The 21429-nt window shown below is 39.7% G+C and overlaps 2 protein-coding genes and 1 pseudogene across 13 annotated transcripts in view; 2 read left to right on the top strand and 1 right to left on the bottom strand.

Moving 5' to 3' along the window:
• Strn3 (striatin 3) overlaps positions 1-21315 on the bottom strand; it is a 90076-nt gene extending 68761 nt beyond the window's left edge. For 2 of the 4 annotated variants that reach the window (XM_074068212.1, XM_020169797.2), the window contains exon 1: positions 20776-21314. In XM_074068212.1, the coding sequence (XP_073924313.1) occupies positions 20776-21057 (282 nt within the window). In that variant the 5' untranslated portion in view covers positions 21058-21314. Of the gene's footprint in view, positions 1-20775 lie in introns of all 4 variants that reach the window. The other 2 variants (XM_020169786.2, XM_020169807.2) reach the window with 2 other exon arrangements.
• Positions 14928-15087, top strand: LOC141421960 (small nucleolar RNA U3; annotated as a pseudogene).
• The window catches only part of Ap4s1 (adaptor related protein complex 4 subunit sigma 1), a 50924-nt gene continuing 49377 nt past the window's right edge, over positions 19883-21429 (top strand). For 3 of the 9 annotated variants that reach the window (XM_074068218.1, XM_074068219.1, XM_074068217.1), the window contains exons 1-2: positions 20014-20201; positions 20417-20654. The gene's annotated coding sequence lies outside the window, so the exon portion shown is untranslated. The other 6 variants (XM_020169834.2, XM_074068220.1, XM_020169826.2 and 3 more) reach the window with 6 other exon arrangements.

Genomic DNA, 21429 nt, shown 5'->3' with positions numbered 1-21429 from the left:
ATATGAGGAAAAGAGCAAGCATAAAAGACCATGCAATTATGTTGTTGTTGCTAAAGGTAACTGACCCTTGGAAAAATATAACAAGAATATAATGAAATGGTAGAGTGCCTGCCTAGTGAGGCCCTGAGGCAAACCCCCAGTACCAAAAAAACAAACAGGAAATGATGATGGTACACATCTGTAATCCCAGCATTTGAGAGGAACAGGCAGAAGGATAATGAGTTTCAGGTGAGCCTGAACTACACAGTGAGACCCTGTCTCGAAGAGGGAGCAGGGTGAGAAATGAAAGAATACCACAAGATTCTTTGGTAGTATAAACAGACAAGTCACCTCCAGCAGCAAGAGGCCACAAAAGGCTAAGGATCAGGGTGCAATCGTGAGAGGCAGAACTCCAACGAAAGTCAAAATTCTCTCTGTCTGGACACATCTATTATGCCAAGTAAGGCTCAAGTGGGAAAAGGGAAATAACTGGGACCCTAAAAATAATGGCATGGAAACATGGGCTGATTAACTTGATCATCTTCAATCCCAAGTGTTCTGTGTGCATGTATATATTTTTTCCTGTTTTTTCTTTTTGCGGGGGTGGGGGGGTGGAGACTGGTGTTTGAACTCAAGGCTACAAAGTAGGCCACATCTCCAGTCCATTTTGCTCTGGTTATTTTTGGAGATTAGTGGGGAGGGGGGAATCTCTAAAACTATTTGCCAGGCTGGCCTCAAACTGAGATCCTCCCAATCTTGGCCTCCCTAGTAGCCAGAATTACAGATTTGAGTCACCAGTGCTGGCTATGTATTGTGTCTTGACTTGTTAAAAAACCTTTCTGGCTAGGGAGACTGCCCCTCCCAACACTAGCCAGTTCTTAAAAGATAGCAAGGGCTCAGCAGGGAGCCTTCACTTTGATAGACAAAGTAACCAACCCAGAGCCACACTCCATCTATCAGGCCTGCACACATCAGGAGGCAATATTCCTCTGCCTTAACCATCCTAGATCCAGGTACAGACAAGTAGGAACCATCCCTATAGCATAGAGTTCTCCAAACTATTCAAACTAGCCAATCCTGAACTATTTATCTGACACCTGTTTTGCTTTTTTTTTTCTTTTAGTGGTATTCGTGACTGAACTCAGGGCCTCCATGCTGCTAAGCAAGTGCTTTACTAGTTGGACCACACCACAAGCCCTGCCTTGCCTTTCTTATAGAAACCTTCAAAAAGACTCTGGCCTAAACTTTCCTCTCTGCTCCTGTCTTCTGCCTCTTGACCACCCTGGAGAGCCTTGCAAATCAAGTTGTATACCTCCTGTCTGCAGGACCTTACAGCAAAATAAACTGTTTTTCTGAGCCTCTCCTGTGTTTCCTCTTACAATCTTGTCAATCATTCCATAAAAGAATACAAAATACCCAGCTTCTTTTGAGCCCTCTTAGCTTAGAGAAGGAATTCACACATCCTTATTAGGGACAGTGTTACTCCTGCTCCTTGCTTTACAATAACACAGAAAGGGTACTGTCAACAAAAATGGCAGAGTAAAGACCTCTGAAATTCACTCCTCCATAAAACAAGAACACTGGCAAAAGTTTTATTCTAGAACTGTGGAAATTAACCAAAGGGCTAAATCAATCTGAGGAGTGTTTATGCAACACAAATGGCTGTATCTTGGTAAACAGAGCAAGCTTGTGACACTTTAATTTGCTATTCCCATTTCATCCCTTCCTTGTTCCATGGAAGCTATGAAAATCACTATTCTACACTCACAGTGAAAACCAGTAGCCACTGGAATGGGCAGAAGAGGCCTGGAGCCCCTTTAAAGTCCATTCCCAAAGCCAAGCATGGTGGTGTGTGCCTGTAAACCCAGTACTCACAAAACCCCAGAGGCTGAAGCAGGAGGAACATAAGTTCAAGACCTGCCTGGGCTACACAGTGAGACTGTCTCCAAAAACAAAAACAAATCAAAAAAACTCTAGTGGTACAGTACTTAACTAGCAAGAAGGAGTCCCTGACTTTAATACCCAGTACCATAAATAAATAAATAAATAAATAATCCCATTGCCAAAGACTTGTCATTATATTACATGTCTGGTGGTTCCCTGGAAGACTATATATTAGCAAAAGTGACTAATGCTGAACTCACTGAATGCAAACAAGTTTTTTCATGGGCACCTTTGACCAAAAACAGAGGCAACTGTCTAACATCTTGGCTGCCTGAGGTAATAAGCAGTATTTGGGACAAACAAAAGATTAAATAAAAAGCTTAGAAGGAAAAACTGAGAAACGAGATGTTTGTAAGAGGTTTTACAAAGCTTGAACATAGTCTGGGATTCTAGAAGGCTATGCTCACATACATCACTCTGCACTTGTTCAGGAAAGATTCTCTCCCCTGACTAACTTTGAAGCTCTGCACAAACAGGAAGTAAAAGCTAAGGCAACACATGTCCCAAACACATACATAAGAATCCCTTGACCGAGACTGGAAGACTTACATGTTCCAGGCATCCAAGGAAATTTCTGCTTACTCAATCAGCTCCTCTGCCCAGCTAACCACTAAGCCAAACTATGCAGAGAATCCAGTAATCATGCATGACAAAAAAAAATACAAAATTAGTTCAGAAAATAATAATTGGGGGGAGGGGAAGAGTCTGTTTTCAGAGTTGCCGAACTACAATGCTTTATTATTTTAAATGTACCAAAAAAAAAAAAAAATATATATATATATATATAGTAGTGCTAGGGCTCAGTGGTGAAGTGCCTGCCTAGCATACTCAAGGCCGTGGGTTCAATCCCCAGGACTGCAAAAAAAAAAAAAAAAAAAAAAAATTTTTTTTTCAACAAAAATCTTTACTAGATATGCAGAGAAAAAAAAAAAAGAATGGCATGTACACAGGGGAAAGATATAGATAAGATAAAGATGTAAACTGTCCCTAAGAAAGCCCAGACATTGAACTTCAGACCAAGACTTGAATTATAAAAAAAGACCAAACAGAAACTGTAGAATTGAGAAGCAAAATGAAAAAAATCAATAGACTGGCTCAACAGCAGATACAAGTAGGCAGAAGAATCAGCCAACTTCAAGATAGGTCAATTGAGATTATATAGTCTGAGAAACAGAAACAACAAAGTAAAGAAAAATAAACAAGCCTCAGAAACCTGTAGGGTACCTGTAGGGTTTGAGAAACCTGTATCTCAATAGATGCAAATGGGGAATAAAGAAGAGGGAGAGAAAAAGACAGAAAAATATATGACAGGAAAAAAATGGTCAAAATTTCCCAAATTTGATGAAAATCATTTAGTCTACACATTCAAGAAGCTCAGTGAATTACAGGTAGGATAAACTCAGAGATTCACATCAAGGCACACCATTATCAAACTGTCAAAAGTCAATGATAAGAAAAAATTTGAAAATATCAAGAAAGGAGTGATCAAAGCATCTTCCCAAGGTAAATGGTAAATCCCCATCAGAAATCATGAAGGGAGTGGAACAGCAAATTCAAAGTACTGGGGAGGAAAAAAAAAAAAAAAAAGACTTCCTACATCCCACACAAGTGAAGGAGAAAGCCAGGCATAGTGTCACATGCCTGTAATCTCAGCACCTGAAAGGCTGAGGCAGGAGGATCTCAATTTTGAGGCTAGCCTGTGCTACACAGTGAGTTTGAGGCCAGTGCTGGCTACACAGGGAAACCCTAACTCAAAAAAAGCGAAATCAAGACATTCCCAGAAAATTGAAAAATACTTGTATGCTAGTAGACCTGCTCTAAAAGAAATACTAAAGGAAGTCTTTCAGGCTGAAATGAAAGGACACTAGATAGTAATTCAAGTACACATGAAAAAATGACAAACATCAGTACAGATAACTTCATAAGCTAATTATAAAAAACAGCACAAATGTATTTTTCTTACTGATTTAATGACAATTGCACTAAGTAATTAGAAATATGTTGGTTGGGTATATGGCTAGATACAACTGTAGAACAGTAATAAAACACACATGGGAATGAAGCTTTATAGAAGCAAAACTTTTATATACAACTGTAATTAAATTGTCATTAATCCTAACTAGATTGTTGTAAATTAAAATGTTAGTTGCAATTCTCAGGGCAACCAATAAGAAAATAACTCAATGCCTGGTGAAGGTGACTGAAGTCTGTAATCCTAACTACTTAGGAGACTGAGATTCGGAGGATATTGGTTCGAGGCCAGCCTAGGCAAATAAGTTTGTAAGACCCCATCCCCAAAATAACCAGAACAAAAATGGACAGGAGGCATGTGTGAGTCAAGTGGTACAGCATATGCTTTGAAAGCACAAAGCCTTGAGTTCAAGCCTCAGCCCCACCAAAAGAAAAAAAAAAAAAAAAGAACTGAAATGTCTTTTCAATTTTAAGAGGGCACTAGGGGAAAAATAAGAAGTGCACATGGTAAGATTTGTAGACTTAGTAACAAAAATATAAAGAAGTTCCCATCTGATGGGATTCTACTTTTTCTGTTAAATAGGAGGCAAAGTCATCTGCTGAAGCAGATGTGGGGGCTGGCAGAGTAGCTCAAGAGGTACGAGTACCTGCCTAGCAAGTTAAGTCCCTGAGTTCAAAACCCCAGTGCCACACACCCAAAGGGGGGGAAAAAAAAAAAGGCAGAGATGGTAGGGGTTCAAAGTTTACAGAATATCTAGCTATCTTGGATATTTGTGCTGAATTAATGTCTGCATCACATTCAAATTCTTCTATATATTTGACTGAGCACTGTAAGCTTAAATTAGTAATCAAGTGATCTCCCACTGCTGAGTGTGGTGCGGCATGCCTGTAATCCTAGCACTCAAGAGGCCAAGGCAGGAGGATTATAAATTTGAGGCCAGTTTGGACTACATAAATGTAATGAGACTCTGACTCAAAAAAAAAAAAGAGCATTCTTATCATTAAAAAAAAAAAGTAAGTGTCTCACAATGTACCCCAGTTCAACAATAAAAACAAACAAAAAAAGGAATTTGGTATTAGGGAAAAAAAAATAAATCAGTGTTAAAATTCAGAAGACTGAAAAGAACTCAATGGCCAGGCACCGGTGGCTCACACCTGTAATCCTAGCTACTCAGGAGGATCGAAGTTCAAAGCCAGCCTGGGCAAATAGTTCTTGAGACTCTATCTTGAAAAAACCTAACACAAAAAGGAATGGTGGGGTGGCTCAAGGTGTAGGCCCTGAGTTCAAACCCCAGTACTGAAAAAAACATAACAAAAAATCCTGAATGACCTCAACTATTTTGAGAAGAACACCATACCAAACAAAAAGAGAAAGAGTTTTCTTTAAGCACTGATCTTTATCAATTTCATTACCAAGTAAGAGTCAGTTATACCAAAAGAATTAAAAGCTGGGTTTCAAGAGATGTATGAACATCCATGTTTGCAGCACATTATTTACAATAGTTAAAATGCAGAAACAATCCAAAGTCCACTAACAAATGAACAGATAAAATGTGGTATGTAGATATGATGGGGTATTATTCAGCCACAAAAAAGTTAGATACGATATGCATGAACTTTAAGAATATTATGCTAAGTGAAAAAGCTAGTTGCAAAAGGACAAATACTATTAAGGAGCCTATGTATATGAGGCATCCAGAAGTCAAAATCATAAAGACAGAAATAGAATGATGGATGCCAGGAGCTGCAGGGGGCGGGGAGGTTTGAGGAGGTAGGAAATTAGTGGTCATGGGTAAATTTCAGTTTTGCAAGATGAACAATTCTGGAGATGTATGGTGATAAAAACTGTACAAAAATAGGAATTTACTAAATACCACTAAAGTGTACCCATAAAAATGGTTAGTAGTCAATTATGTATTATGCATAATTTTATCACTATAAAAAATCAGAGAGCTGGGTATGGTGGCACACACTTGCAATCCCAGCACTCAGGAGGCTGAGACAGGAGAATCACAAGTTCAAGGCCATCCTGGGCTACATAGTCAGTTCTAATCCAGCCTAAGTTGCACAGTAAGACCCTGTCTCAAAACGCCAAATAAACAAATGAACAAAAATTGAAGGAAAAAATAATTCAAGCTGGATCACAAACCTTAATGAAAAAAATCTAGAACCATAAGGCTATTACATAAGAAAAACTTGTAGGAAAGGGAGAAGTAGTCTTGTACAAGACATAAAAACCACAATCTAAAAAACTGAACTATATTACATTTAAAAAACTAATCTAAGGGAGGAAATGACCACATATATATTAGGGAGATATAAGAAAGAGAATTCAGGGGCTGGAGATGTGGCTCAAGTTACAGACTACCTGCCTACCAAGCATGAGGCCCTGAGTTCAAGTTCCAACACTGACAAAGAAAGGAGTGGGGAGAAGCGAAGGAGAAAGGAAAGAAAGGAAGAGAAGGAGGGAATTCTGGAAAGATTCAGTCATTCATAAGAGTTTTAAAGAAACCCAACTCTAAAAAATTCAGCAGTTAGAATATTATCCTGGGAATAGGCTCTAAACAAAATGCCATCACATCGACATCTGAGATTAAGGGAAGTATACAAAAAAAGTTATCAGAAAAGCTCAGAGGACCAACTGTAAACAACAAAAGATTTAAGAAAACAAATCTAAATACTAAATACTAAAGTAGACTATCACCGATCTTTTTTTTAAAAATTGCCAGGCACCAATGGTTCACACCTGATAAGCCAGCCTGGGCAAATAGTTTGGGAGACCCTATCTCAAAAACCTACTACAAAAAAAGAGCTGGTGGAGTGGCTCAAGGCCCTCAGTTCAAACTCCAGTACAAAAAAAAAAAAAAGTCATCTGAAGAATGGAAATGAAAATAAGTTTGAATATTTAGAATATTTAAGGAAAGAGAAAAACTCACAGCTATCGTCTGCCCTCATTGATAAAGGGTCACCAAACATCAATGGTCACCAATGGTACTTAAGGAAAACAAATGATAAGAAAAAGAAAAGAAACTGAGAAAGCTAACAATTCAGTGAAAGACAATTTCAAAAATAAAAATTTCACTATGCTCAAAAAATCTCATTAAATAAAAACAGAATATTGGGCTGGGAGTGTGACTTAAATGCAGAGTGCCTGCCTACAAGCTCAAGGCCCTGAATTCAAACCCTACTACATCCCCATCATTCCTTAAATTTAAATAGACTTATTAAGTAAATTTGGAGAAAAATATCTCAGAAAACAGACCCAAAGGTGGGGGGGACCAGGATAGAAAACAGCAGGAAGTTCAACACCTTCTGAATAAAAGAACCCTAAGAACACAGGCCCTCCCCTGAGTACTGCTCCCTATAAAGAGGTATTTGGAAATGTCTGAGGACAGCTGTACTGTCCTTCAGTGCCTGGGAGCCAGGGTTTTTTCAGAAGCCCTGCAAACACAACAGTCTAACACAAAAATGGTTCCACTTAAATATCTAAAGTACCCCTGTTATTGAGAAATACTAAATATTCTCTCAGTACCTGATATACTATTCATTCTCACATTTCAGAACACCAGGATAAACAGAAGCTACAAACCAAACCAAAACAAAACAAAAAGTCAAGAATCGGGACACCAGGGCTGGAGGCATGGCTCAAGCAGTAGAGCACTTACCTCACAAGCACAAAGCCCTGAGTACCCAACAACCCCCCCAGCCCCCCCAAAAAAACAAAGACACCAACAAACTCTTCAAAAGCAACATGTTAATGTTAATGGAAACTTATTTCTAAACTACCATCCAATGTAAGAATAAAAGGGAGAAAGTGACCATAGAAATTTCTCCTGACATTTTTAAAGGATGCAAGTATCTAAAATTTATTGCCTATGTAACTTTTCTCAACGAATGATTATATAACATATTCTGGCAAAATGAAAGAAATAAACCAAGAAAGGATCCAGTAAAAAAATGACTCTCTCGCAGCAGGAGAGCAGACATTAGCTTCAGAATAGTAACACCAACAAATCTCAAGATGTCTGGATCAGAGGAACAGGATCAAAGACTTGGGAAGGCAAGTTGTCCCCTCCCCCTCTATACATACACACAAGAGGCAAAACTAGCAAACAATTTAATGTGCTTGGAGAGCTTGAAAACCCTGAGTTGTAAGACCTTTTTGGGAAATATGGTATTTACATGCATAAGAAAACTAAGCAAAATTGAAAAAGGAAACACCACCAAGAAAACTTAAAAATGTACAAAAAGGCCAAGTAATCACAGTGTATTAAGAATTACTTCTGACATGGTCATAATAAAGTAAAACCTGCCATCTGTGATAAGGGAGACAACAAGTGGCAAGCCTCCCCGAGATCATCCATTCCACAGTTTTTCTGTGTCTTTCTTATCCGGTTACCAAGACAGCTGGAAGTCCATCTACTGCATGGACAATGTGCTGGGGTAGTTTGTGAGTCAATCTTGTAGACTGAAATTAAACCAATAAAATTGTATTACTAGTCAAATATAATGGTGCACACCTGTAATCCCAGCTACTCAGGTGATGGGAGGCTGGAGGATGTCAAGTTTGAGGCCAGCCAGGACAAAGGTAGTGACAAGAACCTGTCACCAAAATTAATTAATTAATTAATTAAAAATTAAGCTGGGTACCTGTGGCTCACAGCTGTAATCCTTGCTACTCAGGAGGCAGGGATCAAAGCCAGCCCCAACCACAAGACCCCAGCTCAAAAAAACCCATCACAAAAAAAAGGGCTGGTAGAGTGGCTCAAGTAGTACAGCAAGTGTGAGGCCCTAAACTCAAGCCCCAATATGGCCAAAAACACAGAGGGTTATCTATGAATCTAGAAATGAAATATTCAAAACAAATTAACTATAATGAATTTCTATCAATATAATCACTCAGTTACTTACTATAATAAGTGTATTACTATCAGATATTTTTCTAGGCACTGGACAGTAAAGGATGTAAGACAATGTCTGTACACACACACACACAAGCTGTGTTTCTCAATTTCAGCGCTATTAACATTCTGGGCTATTTTTTCCATATGGGGGAGTAGGGAATTGTGTGAACACGTAGAGGCATTCCTGGTCTCTATGAACTTAAATGTGGCCCCGTCCATATAATTTTGTGATAACCAAAGCTGTCTCCATATCTTACAAAATGTCTCACAGGAGCAAAAGTGCCCCAGTTTAGAATCACTGTTTTAAGTGCACAGAAAAATTTCTGAAGATATACACCCAGAAGACAGCAGTAGTTGTCTAGATTACAAAAAAACTATTTACTACTTTTTAATGATTTTGTATTTCTGTACCTTAATTTTCATATAAATCTATTATTTTAACAAAACATTAAGAACAGAAACTTACAAAATAAATGTGACCAAATAAAATCACAAATAAACCATAAAAGAAAATCTTAAGTAACAGAGTATATAGCAGTTTTTAAAGAAACCAATAGAAAAGGAAAAGACATACTAATACATATTCATTAAAAATGTTAGCTGGCTGCTGGTGGTTCATGCCTGTGATCCTAGTTGATAGCAGGATCGAGGTTCAAAGCCAGCTGGGGCAAACAGTTTGCTTATCTTGAAAAAAACCATCACAAAAAAGGGCTGGTGGAGTGGCTTAAGGTGTACAGGCCCTGAGTTCAAACTCCAGTCCGCAAAAAAAAAAAAGTGTTAAGAAGCTGGAGATGAGGCTCACTGGTAGAATGCTTGCCTAGTATACATGGCCCTGGGTTTGATCCCCAGCACCACAAAACAACAGCAACAACAATGAAAACATTTCTAGGACTTGGAGGTGTGGCTCAGATGGTAGAGCAACTGTCTAGGAAGTGCCACAGCCCTAAATTCAAACCGGAGTATGGGCAAAAAAAAAGTAAATAAATAAATCTGGTACATTGTCTACTGTTTTATGACAAAGTACTTTTTTACTGGCATAAAAAAACAAGCTAGGTGTGGTGGTACATGCCTATAATCCCAGTATTCAGGAGGCTGAGGCAGGAGGATCATGAGCAAAAAAAAAAAAAAAATCAAGATTAGAAACAAACAATTCATTCTGAAAAAGTAAGTATCTACTTTATAATGCTTGCTGGGTCATTTTTTTAAAGAAGGAAAAGGGTTGCCAATAATCCCAACATTTTAATTTGTACTTTTTTTTTTGGGGGGGGCGGTGTAGACAGTACTAGGGGTTTAACTTAGAGCTTGGTGCTTACTAGACAGGTCCCCTAGGTTCCTACCACTTGAGCCATTTCATCAGCTCATTTTTCATGGTTATTGTTGTTATTATTATTATTTTGATGTGATGGGGCTTGAACTCAGGGCTTCAAACTTGCAAAGCAGGTGCTCTACCTCTTGAGCCACACCTCTAGTTCAAAGTGCTCTGGTTATTTTGGAGATGGGGGCATTTCTTAAACCATTTGCTCAGGCTGGATCACAACATCATTAAAAGACTCTAACCATGCAACGTACTAGTTTATATACCTGTTAATAACCTGTTAATAACCACAACTACCAGGTATACATTTTAAAAACACGGATTCCAGCTCAGACTGTTGAATCACAATCATCAAAGATGGAACTTGAGAATCTGTATTTTTAAAGCATCTTACTTGACTATGATGACTTATGAGGTTTGGGAGCCAGCACAAGACTCGTATTTAGAATTAGAAACTTTACAAATACCTCTGAATCAATTTAATCACTGCCTTTGGTAGCTCCACTGGAAGAAGAGCTAAAGACAAGATGCTATTATAATTAGTCATTCCTTTAAATTAAGCCATTAAAGAGCATTTTAAAAGTAGATATATAAATGTATTAAAAGTAGTAACAAGTAAATGCTGGCTGCCATTTACTGAATAATTACTTATAAATGATTGGAAACAACACCCAGCATCATCCCATCCAAAACCAAAGTAAATGTAAGGAGAAAAATACAGAGAATACAATTTTACAACATGCAAAAGTTCTGAACAGATCCTTCACTGAGCCATGTAAACATGTAAATATGGAAAAAGCTATTCCACATTGTATTTCATTAAGGAAATGCAAATTAAAACAACAATGAAACCAGCCCTGGTGACATATGCCTACAATCCCAGCACTCAGGAGGCTGAGGCAGAAGGATCATTGTTTGAGGCCAGCCTCTGCTACACAGTGAGACCGTGTATCAAAAATATGATGAAAATACCACTAACCATCTATCAGAATGGGTAAAATCCAAAACACTAAAAACAACTCTAAATGCCAGAGTGGAGCTAAAGGAGCTCTCATTTGTTGCTAGTGGGAATACAAAATGGTACAGCCATTTTAAAGACTATTTGGCAGTTTGTATTTCATACGAAACTAAACATACTCCTACCATGATCGAGCAACAATGCTCCCTGGTATTTAACCAACTTACTTGAAAACTTATGTCCACACAAAAACCTGCACACAGATATTTATAGCACCTTTGTATACCAACTGCCAAAACTTGCAAGCAACCCAATTGCTCTTCATAAAGTAAATGGATCAACTGCAGTCTATCCACACAATGGAAATTATTCAGCACTGAAATGAAATGCTGTGAAAGACACAGATGAACCTTTAAATGCATATTACTAAGTGAAAAGGCTATATACTATCATGATTCTGAGTATATGACACTCTAGAGAAGGCAAAACTAAACTATGGAGGCAGAAAACAATAAAAAAAGCAGTGCCAGGGGTCTGGGAGGAGAAAGGGAGAAACAGGTGAAGCACAGATGACTTTTAGGGCGGTAGAACTATTCTGTATACTACAGATACAGATAAAGATACAGATACAGAAAAATGTCATTATACATTTGTCAAAACCCATAGGATGCATGAGACAAAGTGAACATAATGTAAACTAAGACCCTGGGATGATGGTAAAGTGGCATTGTTGGTTTATCAGTTGTAACAAATATACCATAAAGGAGGGGGGTGTTTGCTGATGGAGAAGGCTGATAGATGATGGTTTATGTGCAAACTAATCAATACTGCGTAAACCTAAAACTGTTCTATGAGGGTACAGAGAGGGAAGGAGAGTTCCTGTATCCAAGACAAGAAGAAGATAAATTTGAAATAAAAATTAAATTTACAGAAAAAGTATTTTGCAACTTTAGTAACAATATAATTGGAAATTTTTAAAAAAGGAGTATGGTCCCGGAACCCTCCTACATTACTAGTAGTAATGTAAAATGGTATAGCCACTTTGGAAAACAGTTTGGCAGCTCCTCAAAAAATTAAACAAATCCAGGAATCAGTGGCTTATGCCTGTAATCCTACCTACTTGGGAGGCTAAGATTAGGAGGATCTCGGTTCAAGGCCAACCCAGGCAAGTAGTTCTTGAGATTCCATCCCCAAAATAACCAAAGCACAATGGACAAGAGGTGTGGCTTGAGCGGTAGAGTGCCTGCTTTGCAAGTGTGAAGCCCTAGGTTCAAACCCCAGAACCACCAAAAAAATAAACACGACCCAGCAGTTCAACCCAAAATATATACTCAGAACTGAAAACATACATCCTCAAAACAAAAACCTACATAAATGCTCATAATAGTATTACTCATAATAGCCAATAAGTGAAAAAAATCTGAATGTCCATCACGGGTAAATAAGATATATCCACACAAAATATTACTCAGTCTTGTTACACGTTGCAACATGGATGAACCTTGAAAACATCATGCTAAGTGAAGGAAAAAGCCACATATCATACTATTCCATTTCAAATGTTAAAAATAGGCAAATCCACAAATAGAAAAGAAATTAGCGGTTACCAAAAGGAGAGAAATAGGACAAACTATTAACAGGTGCAAGGTTCCCTTTGGGGATGATGAAAATGTTCAGAAATTAGACAGTGAGGACTGCAGAACACAGAAAGCATGCTACAAACCACATGAAGGTATCTTTTAAAGGCTGAATCTTATGTTATGTGAATTATTGCAATTTCATAACTAATTCCCCCCCCTCCCCGTACTGGAGTTTTAACTCAGGGCCTACCATGAACTATGCCTCCAGCAATTTGTAAAGATTTTTTAAAACCACAGGTGGTCCTAATGAATAACTTCCTAAGCACTAACATCAAACAGCTGCTAACATCACAGACAAACTACTGTGTGCCTTCATCTAGAAAGTCATCTTGACCTCCCTATCTCTCCCCCCAAAAGAGAGGAGGAAATAAACCAATTTTGATCATGCTCCTAGGTCCAACAAACCAAGTTTTAGACAAAACAAACATGTTAAAACTATACCAAAGGGAAGTGCTCAGTAAAACCCACTACAGGAACCTTAAAAAAAAAAAAAAAAAAAAAGACTCAATTTCTTCAACAAAAAACAACAATGAAAAGATGGAGAGGGTCCCAACCAAAATGTGTTATTTGAATCCTCATTCAAAACAAACTGTTCAAAGATAACCAAGTAAACTGGAAATGTAAACTCTGGATATTTGTTATTATTAAGGGATTGTTAATCTGTCTTAATTTGTTTACAATTACAATAACAATACCGGAGTTGCCTATTACAGCCATTCTTTTAGAAATACCAAAATATTTATGGATAAAATTATATAACTGAGATTTGCTTCAAAGTAATTTGAGGGTTGGACGCCTGCCTCACAAACACAAAGCCATGCATTCAAACCCCAGTGCATGCAAAAAAAAAATAAATAATTTGAGAAGGGGAGGAGTGGACAGAAATATAGGTAAAACAAGACTGATTACAATTACTGTTTAAGTTGAGGGACAGGATTATGCAAAGTCACAATAGTGTACGATTTATGTATATATCTGAAACTCTCCAATAATAAAATATTAAAGCAAGGCTACACATAATACAATTGTTTTTACAATATAGAAGATAAACTTAAAAGAGGAACAGTGGATGGAAGGAAACTTATGAGAGTATCCCTAGAGAACACAGGCTGGTACAGCACCCTGACCTAAGACAATCAGGGTTATATTCTAAAGTTGTGGTCAAGTTTCATGGACACTCCAGGCAAATTTCTTTATTCTCTTTTTTCTTTTCTTTCTCTCTCTCTTTTTTTTTTAAAATATATTTTAAAGTAGAAAAGGCTCCACAGCTCTCACTGTACTTGCAAAGGGGCTAGAATGTCCCAAAATTAAGAATCACTGAATTAGGACTGAGTGCGTAGCTCAAGGGATAGATTGTCTACCTGTAAGCAGGAGGCCAAGTTCAAACCTTAGTACAGCCGAGAAAAAAAAAATCATCACTGAATTAGAGTCTATGTTAGGGTAATGAGGCTATATTACATGGCCTTCGAAATCACTATAGTCTAGTTCATATGCTTTCGACAAAGTTCTTTCCTACTTTAGAATTTCTGCTGATGCTGTTTGCTTCCAAGGAGAATGTTATTTATATTAGCCATTTCTTATGCTTCAAATATAAAATATACTTTTAGGGGTGTTGTAAGAATTAAATGAGACACAATATTTATTACAGAACTTCAAATAATGACCAGCACATAGAAACTGCTCAATAAACTTTAGCAATTTCCAGTAAAACTCAGACTGAAACGTATACAGGAAAGTATCTACTGACTAGCTACCTCTCTAGTATTCAGTGGTGGGGAGGATAGCGACAACATTAATGATGAAGGAAATAAAGGAGAATGAGCAAGTTAAGTGTGTTGGGGTGGAGAGCAAGGTAAGCACTTAAGGATCAACAGAATGGATGAAATGAATTTGAAGTTCAAAAGTTTAACAGGAAGTTGACAAATATGTCTTGAACATCCGCATGTCCAAAAACCTAAAGGGCTGGCTACAAACATGGCCTCTAGAGGTAGCCTGTTCAGTTTTAAATTCCAGTTCTGCTTCTGCTGCCTCTAGCTGCATGATCTTGGGCAGATCACATAACTTCTGGGCTTCAATATTTCAGTGAGAAAAAGAAAAAAAGGGACAAGGCATGGGAGAACCCACCTGCAACCCCAGCTACTTGGGAGGCATATGTAGGATGATTGCAGTCCGAGGCCAGCCTGGGCAAAAACACAATGCCCTATCAGAAAAACAACTAAAGAAAAAGGAGTTGAAGGTATGACTTAATTGGAAACCACAAGGAGGTACAGTTCTCTCTTCTGAGCATGAAGCCAGTGCTTGGTGTTGCTTTATTCTAACTGCCATTTGCCATTGATCATTCTTTCCCTCTTTCAAGAGGAAGAGGGAGAGAGTGGTCTTCCTTTAAAAAAAAAAAGGGGGGGATGGGTGGGGTAAGACTATAGAGTGAAGTAAATGGGTAAGTGGAAAAGAATAAAGAAAATTGTCACTGGTCCTTCAATTTTTTTCCAGGACTTCCAACAGAAACAGGAAGACAGACCTAAGTTTGTGGAATCTTAATTATATTACTATTGCTATTATTATTTTTGGTGGCTTATAATATATTATTACTGCTATTATTATTTTTTGGTGATACTGGAGTTAGAACTTAGGACGGCACACTTGCTAGGCAAGCACTCTTATCACTTGAGCCACGCCCCTAACCCTCTTAATGTTTTTTTTTTTAAGTTTAACTTTAGTATATCTCTACTGTCACCATCATTTGAACAGCAAAAAAATTATGAAGCCTTAAAATTTTTAACTAAGCTGGACATGGTGGTACAGGCTTGTAATCTCAGCACACCAGAAGCTCAGAAGAGACCCTGTCTCAAAAAATAACCAAAATAAAAATAAATAAACTCTCAATCTAAAAGGAATGCTTTTATGAAAAATCATTACTCTTTTTTTCTGAAATTTCACAGTAGACTCATAAAAAATCCTGTCATGGAAAAGGCAGTAGGATTTGTGTATTACTGTAGACCAGCATCTGCAAACCCTGACAATAAAAGGAAAAGAGTAAACTGGGCATTGTGGGACTTTCCTGTAATCTGTTATTTGGGAGACTGAGGCAAGAAGATCCTGGGCTCATGACAGCCTGGACAACTTAGAGACAAACAGTTAAAGTCTCTCCCTCCCCACCACACCTTAAAAAATGAAGAAATCAAGTTATGTCTAAGCAAAATATCTCCTATTAAGGATCTTTAGGCAGCAACTTCTATCATCTTATGAGCAATCTGTATGTCAAAATATGCAAACACAAATTAATTTTTGTATTTGCTCAAGAATTAGTTTTAAAATATTACCTACTGTACTGCGATTTTCTACGTATTGGTTGTATCATATCTTTATTCATAGTTTTATAATCTGTTATATATCTACTTGTTGCCACCACACATTTTGTATATACCAAAAATACATTTACTACACACAAATTACAGAGGAAAATATAAGCACATATTAACAATGTGCTTATAACATTTTATATAACATTATTAACAATTAACAATATGCATGGCAGACAATGAGGGCTCAATAAAAGTTTGTTGAAATGTATTCAGTATGTGCCACATAATGGTAGACCCAGAATTACAAGTCAGGTTCTATTTCTTTCTCTTTTTTTAGTGGTACTGGGGATTGAACTCAAGGCCTTTCTAAGCAGCTGTACCACCTGAATTATGCCCTCCACCCTTTCTGAGTTAGTATTTTTTACTTTTGGCAGTACTGAGGCTTGAACTCAGATTCATGCATGCAAAGCAGGCGCTCTACCACTTGTGTCATACTCCCAACCCACTTTGCTCTGCTTATTGTGGAGATGGGGGTCTCAGGAACTAGTTGCCCAGGCCAGCCCCAAATGGATAGCCTCCCAGTCTCAGCCTCTCAAGTAGCTAGGATTACTGGCCCTCCCAGCTTCTGAGTTGATTATTTTTGACATAGGGTCTTGACTCATGCCCCAGGCCAGCATGGACTATAATTCACATACTTGTGCATTCCCCCTATAGCTAGGATGACAGATGCCTGCCACCCTGTCCAGCTATTGGTGGAGATAGGGTCTCAAGAACTTTTTACCTGAGCTGGCCCTGAACTGGGATTTTCCTGATCTCCAACTCCTGAAAAAGGATTAGCTAGGATTATAGGCATGAGCCACCATGCCTGCCTGGATTCCACTTACTTTAAAAAAAAAAAAAAAAAAAAAGCTACAGGACAGGCAGTGATTCAGTGGGTTGATCAATGGTAGAGCACTTGCCTAACATACCCAAGTAAGTCCCTGGGTTCAACACCCAGCACTGAAAAAGAGTAGCAATCGATTTTAATCTTTGCAACTAGACAAACGTGGTTTCAAACCTCAGTTGCAATACTTTATAGCTGGAAGACCTCAGGGAAGTTATGTAACCTATTTAAATTTGTCTCAACTTAAAATAGGAGTAATACCCACCTCATAAGGTTTTAATGCTGATGAAATGGCAATTATCATTTTTTATACAACAGCAGGGGTTAGTGAGACCATATCTCGAAAAATACCCAACTCAAAAAAGGGCTAGTGGAGTGGCTTAAGAGGCAGAATGACAATGCTCAGCTTGACACATAATCTTTTATACAACATGAATTGCCACACTCACAAATAGTTCCATGTTTTTTCAAGCTCTAGACCAAATCAATCCAAATTTCTAGAGGAAAAGGCAGAGGCCTGCATATTTTTACAAGTTCCACAACTGGAACTCCTGTTTAAGAGCCATTGTTCTAGAGCCCTTCTAACAATGCTTTAGCTGAGTCCATAGGTAAGGAAGCACCACAGAAGTAAAAAAAGCTTTACGACATGATCTGGCCAGGCACTGGTGGCTCATGCCTATAATTCTAGCTATTAAGGAGGCAGAGATCAGGAAATCGCAGTTGGAAGCCAGTCCAGGCAGGTAGTTAGTGAAACTCATCTCGAAAAATACCCAACTCAAAAAAGGGCTAGGTGTGGCTTCAGAGGCAGAATGCCTGCTTAGCGAGCAGCCCTGAGTTCAAACCCCAGTACTGCAAAAAAGAAAAAAGAAAAAAAAAAAAGACTTCATCTGTTAGTTTACTTCAAAGTTACTAAGACATACTTCTTTCCCCAAATTCTTTATGAAGAACAGAATCATACTGCAAAGTTCCATTTTAGTATCTTTTCCAAAGCTAAGGAAATATGATTTCATATAAAACTTTTACATTAACATCAAGTATAACTTAACCTTTTCGTGTTCATTATGGAAGTTTCAGTAATGGACACTAAATCCATGAGTAGGGGAACTGTCACAATGAATGCTCCTTGTACAATGAATAAATCCCAATAAAAAAAAAAGAGAGAGAGAAAACATGAGTAGAACTAGAGGCTATACATCAGTGGTAGTGCAGTTGCCAAGCATTCAATCCTCAGCACCTCCAAAAAAAAAGTGTTGATGAGCTGGGCATAGTAGAGCACATCTGTAGTCCCTATTTGGGAGGCTGAGGGAGGGAGATCACTTGTACTCAGAAGTTCAAGTCAAGATACCATCTCAAAAAATATTATGTGCACATGACTGCTGCACCCAGGACTTTATATAATAATGATATGAAAGTGTCTTATTCCTATGCTGTCTTTAAGCTTACGATTTAAATCCAAAGCTTATATCCACTGATGTTTCAACTAAAACCAGAACACACACATTTTTACATAAGTATTCAACACATATTTTTAAATATGCTTCTCACAAGCAATCTTACTCAAGAATGAAGGTACCTAAAGCTAATTCAATATTCTAGATAGACAAACCTGAAACCCTACTAAGTAACCCAATAAAACATGTCGAATATGACATGGTGCACATAAAAAAAAAAAAAAACACAACACAATCATAAACATTTTCTTACAAAAGAATCAGTATGAAATGTGAAAACTCCTGGAAATACTGAGAGTCTAAAAATACCCTATTAACAATTCTGCAAAACAAACAAGCCAGAAACAGGTGGCTCATGCCTGTGATCTTAGCTACTCACAAGGCAGAGATCCCAGAGATCAGGAGGATCGAAGTTCAAGGCTAACCCAGGCAAATTGTTCTCCAAACCCTAACTGGAAAAAAAACCCACCACAAAAAAGGGCTGGCAGGGTGGCTCAAGCAGAAACAGAGGCTAAATTCAAACTGCAGTGCCACAAAAACAAAACAAAACAAAAAAACCAACAGAAAACTAGAATGGTTCTATCATAATTATACCAACAGGGGATCAACTGAAAACAAGTAAGCAGGAGAAACAGAACAAGGGAGATGAGAGACAACACAGGCTTCTACAATGTAAAGGTCTTATTAATTTACATACGAAAAAGATATTTTCTTAGTCACATATTAATGAAGCAGATGGGTGACAAATGCAATTGCTAATTTGAAAAGCATTAAAATCAAAACTTATGTGCTACAGTACAAAGGTCAAAACTGAAAACAGGACTGCTGGTTTTATTTAGTGATTCCAAGCCTCAATGAAATTTTCTGAAATAAATGCTTTAATGTCATTCTATTCACACGTACACACACCGTTTATAGCATATTGTACTAGAAAGGTATATACCAAGAAATTCTATAAATTCCCAGTATTTTAAAACAGACTGTACACAAGGAAACTCCAGACAATTTTGATGCAAAGTTTTTGAAAGTTGTATTTTTAAACCCAAAAGTATAGGAAAACACAATTCTGAAATAGTGACTTGACCAAAAATAACAAAATATGTAAGTCTTTTTACTTGTTAGAAGTTTAGAGCCAGGTGTGGTACATGCCTGTAATCCTAGAACTAGAAGGTTGAGTCAGAAGAATTCTTAGTTACAGGCCAGCCAGGGCTGTCTCAAACCAAAAACAACAGAAATTTAACTTCACCGACATTGTAGAGTCAAATGAAAGTTTACTAGTTCCAAATCAAACTGAAGCGATTCATGTTTATTTGAGGACATCCCTCCTACATCAACCCAATCTTCCTTCTTCATCTTGTCCCTAATTAACCTTCACTGTAGGCATATCTGACAACACTGCTTGCTTCCTAAATATGACAGTAAGAGGAACAGGTGCAACATTATTTAGATGAGTGGTTTTTTTTCTTCAAAGCCTAAATTTGCTCTGCAAACGGATTTAAAAACAAATCCTTCCAAAAGGTTGCTGCAATTCTGAAATCCAGGACATGAGCCCTAAACCACCAACATCTTTCAAAAGTTAGGTAATGCAGTCCATCCATGGTTAGGAGGAACGAATCAGGAACTCAATTTAACTTTGCTTCAGAAGTATCGCGACACAAGTACGTTTTACTTGAAACTAATACCAATTCTGTTCTCAGTCGTCTCGTAAACATAACAAGGAAAGTCTGGGTTGGCTTTGGATGGGTAAAGAGAGGGACTGAGGAAGGTCTAGTGAAGGGTACTGGCAAAGGAAAATTCAGTTGAATCACCAGGGAGAACTAAAAGGGAATCCGAGTGAGTACAGCAGCAATCTAGGTAAGCAGGCACTTAAGGGCTGGCGGGGGTTGAGGGGGAACGAAAAGTTCGCGGGTCGGTCACTGTGCCTGGTAGTGAGCGGCCCGACACCGAAGCGTGGCTGTCAGGGGGCAACTGCGCACCAAGTCGCGCGGGAGGGGGGCCAGACAGGCCAAATCGGAAGGTGGGGGGGAGATGGGAAGACGCTCATCCCAAGACCCGCTCTCCATCTCCAGGAAAACAAGCAAGAGCAAACTCTGTGCCCAGCAGCCCCACGCCGGACCCTAGCAGAGAGCAGCTGGGCCCCAAGCCCCGGAGGCGCCCCCGCAGACGCCATACTAAAAGCCAAAATGGCTGCCCCGAGGAAGCCCGCACCGCGTAGCCAGTGAAGGTTGGGGAACGAGCTTCGGTGGGAAAGGGGGAGGGGGCCCCGAGGCCAGCCGTCGCCGGGACCATCACCGCCGAGCCGCACAGGTAGGTTCCTCTCGGCCTCCCCTAGGCGCGGGCTCCGGCAGAAGGGAGCCCCGGCCCCACCCCCCCCACACCAGGAACCCCGCCGCGGCCACCGTCCCGCACACCGACCCCAGCGAGGTACCTGCAGTTCGGCGCGCTCCACCTCCCAGTGCGCTCGCTCCATCTCGAACCGAGCCCACTCGTGCTGGATGTAGTGCAGTATCCCCGGGATAGTGTACTGCTGAGGCCGGGACAGCTCGGGGCCTGCCGGGGGACCCGCTCCCTCGGAGGCCGGAGGACCTCCGCCGCCCGCCACTCCATTCCCCCCCGGCGAAAGGCTCAGGTTCCCCCCAGGTCCCTGCTGCTGCCGGGGAGGGGCCGCCATCCCCGGGCCGCCACCACCGCCTCCGGCGAGCTCGTCCATTGTGTGTGGGGGCCCCCGCCGGGGCGCAGGGCGAGACACCGACAGCTGGGGGAAGGGCCGGAGCGGGTGGCCCGCGATGGCGGGGCGGAGGCCGGCCGGGAGAGGGGCGGGCAGGGGGTCCTTGCTATGTGTTTGCCGTGGGTCAGAGCAGGGAGCTGCCGGCCGCCGCCATTACAGTCCCTCCTCCATCTGCCCGTCTCACTCACTCACTTTAGGGAAAGGGGGGGGCCGCGGCGGGAGGGAGAGAGGGGGCAGGGTTGGGAAAGGGAAAGACGTAAGGCCGCCGCGGCCGCACAGCATGCCGGGTAAGCAACGCCGCTGCCGCCGCACGCTTAATAACCAAATAGAGTCCGGCCTCACCCTACGCAGGCG

This window comes from Castor canadensis, chromosome 3 (genome assembly GCF_047511655.1).
Source record: "Castor canadensis chromosome 3, mCasCan1.hap1v2, whole genome shotgun sequence".
Classification (NCBI taxonomy): Eukaryota; Metazoa; Chordata; class Mammalia; order Rodentia; family Castoridae; genus Castor; species Castor canadensis.
Note: the sequence above shows the minus strand (reverse complement) of the source record. Positions and strands in the feature narration are given on the sequence as shown.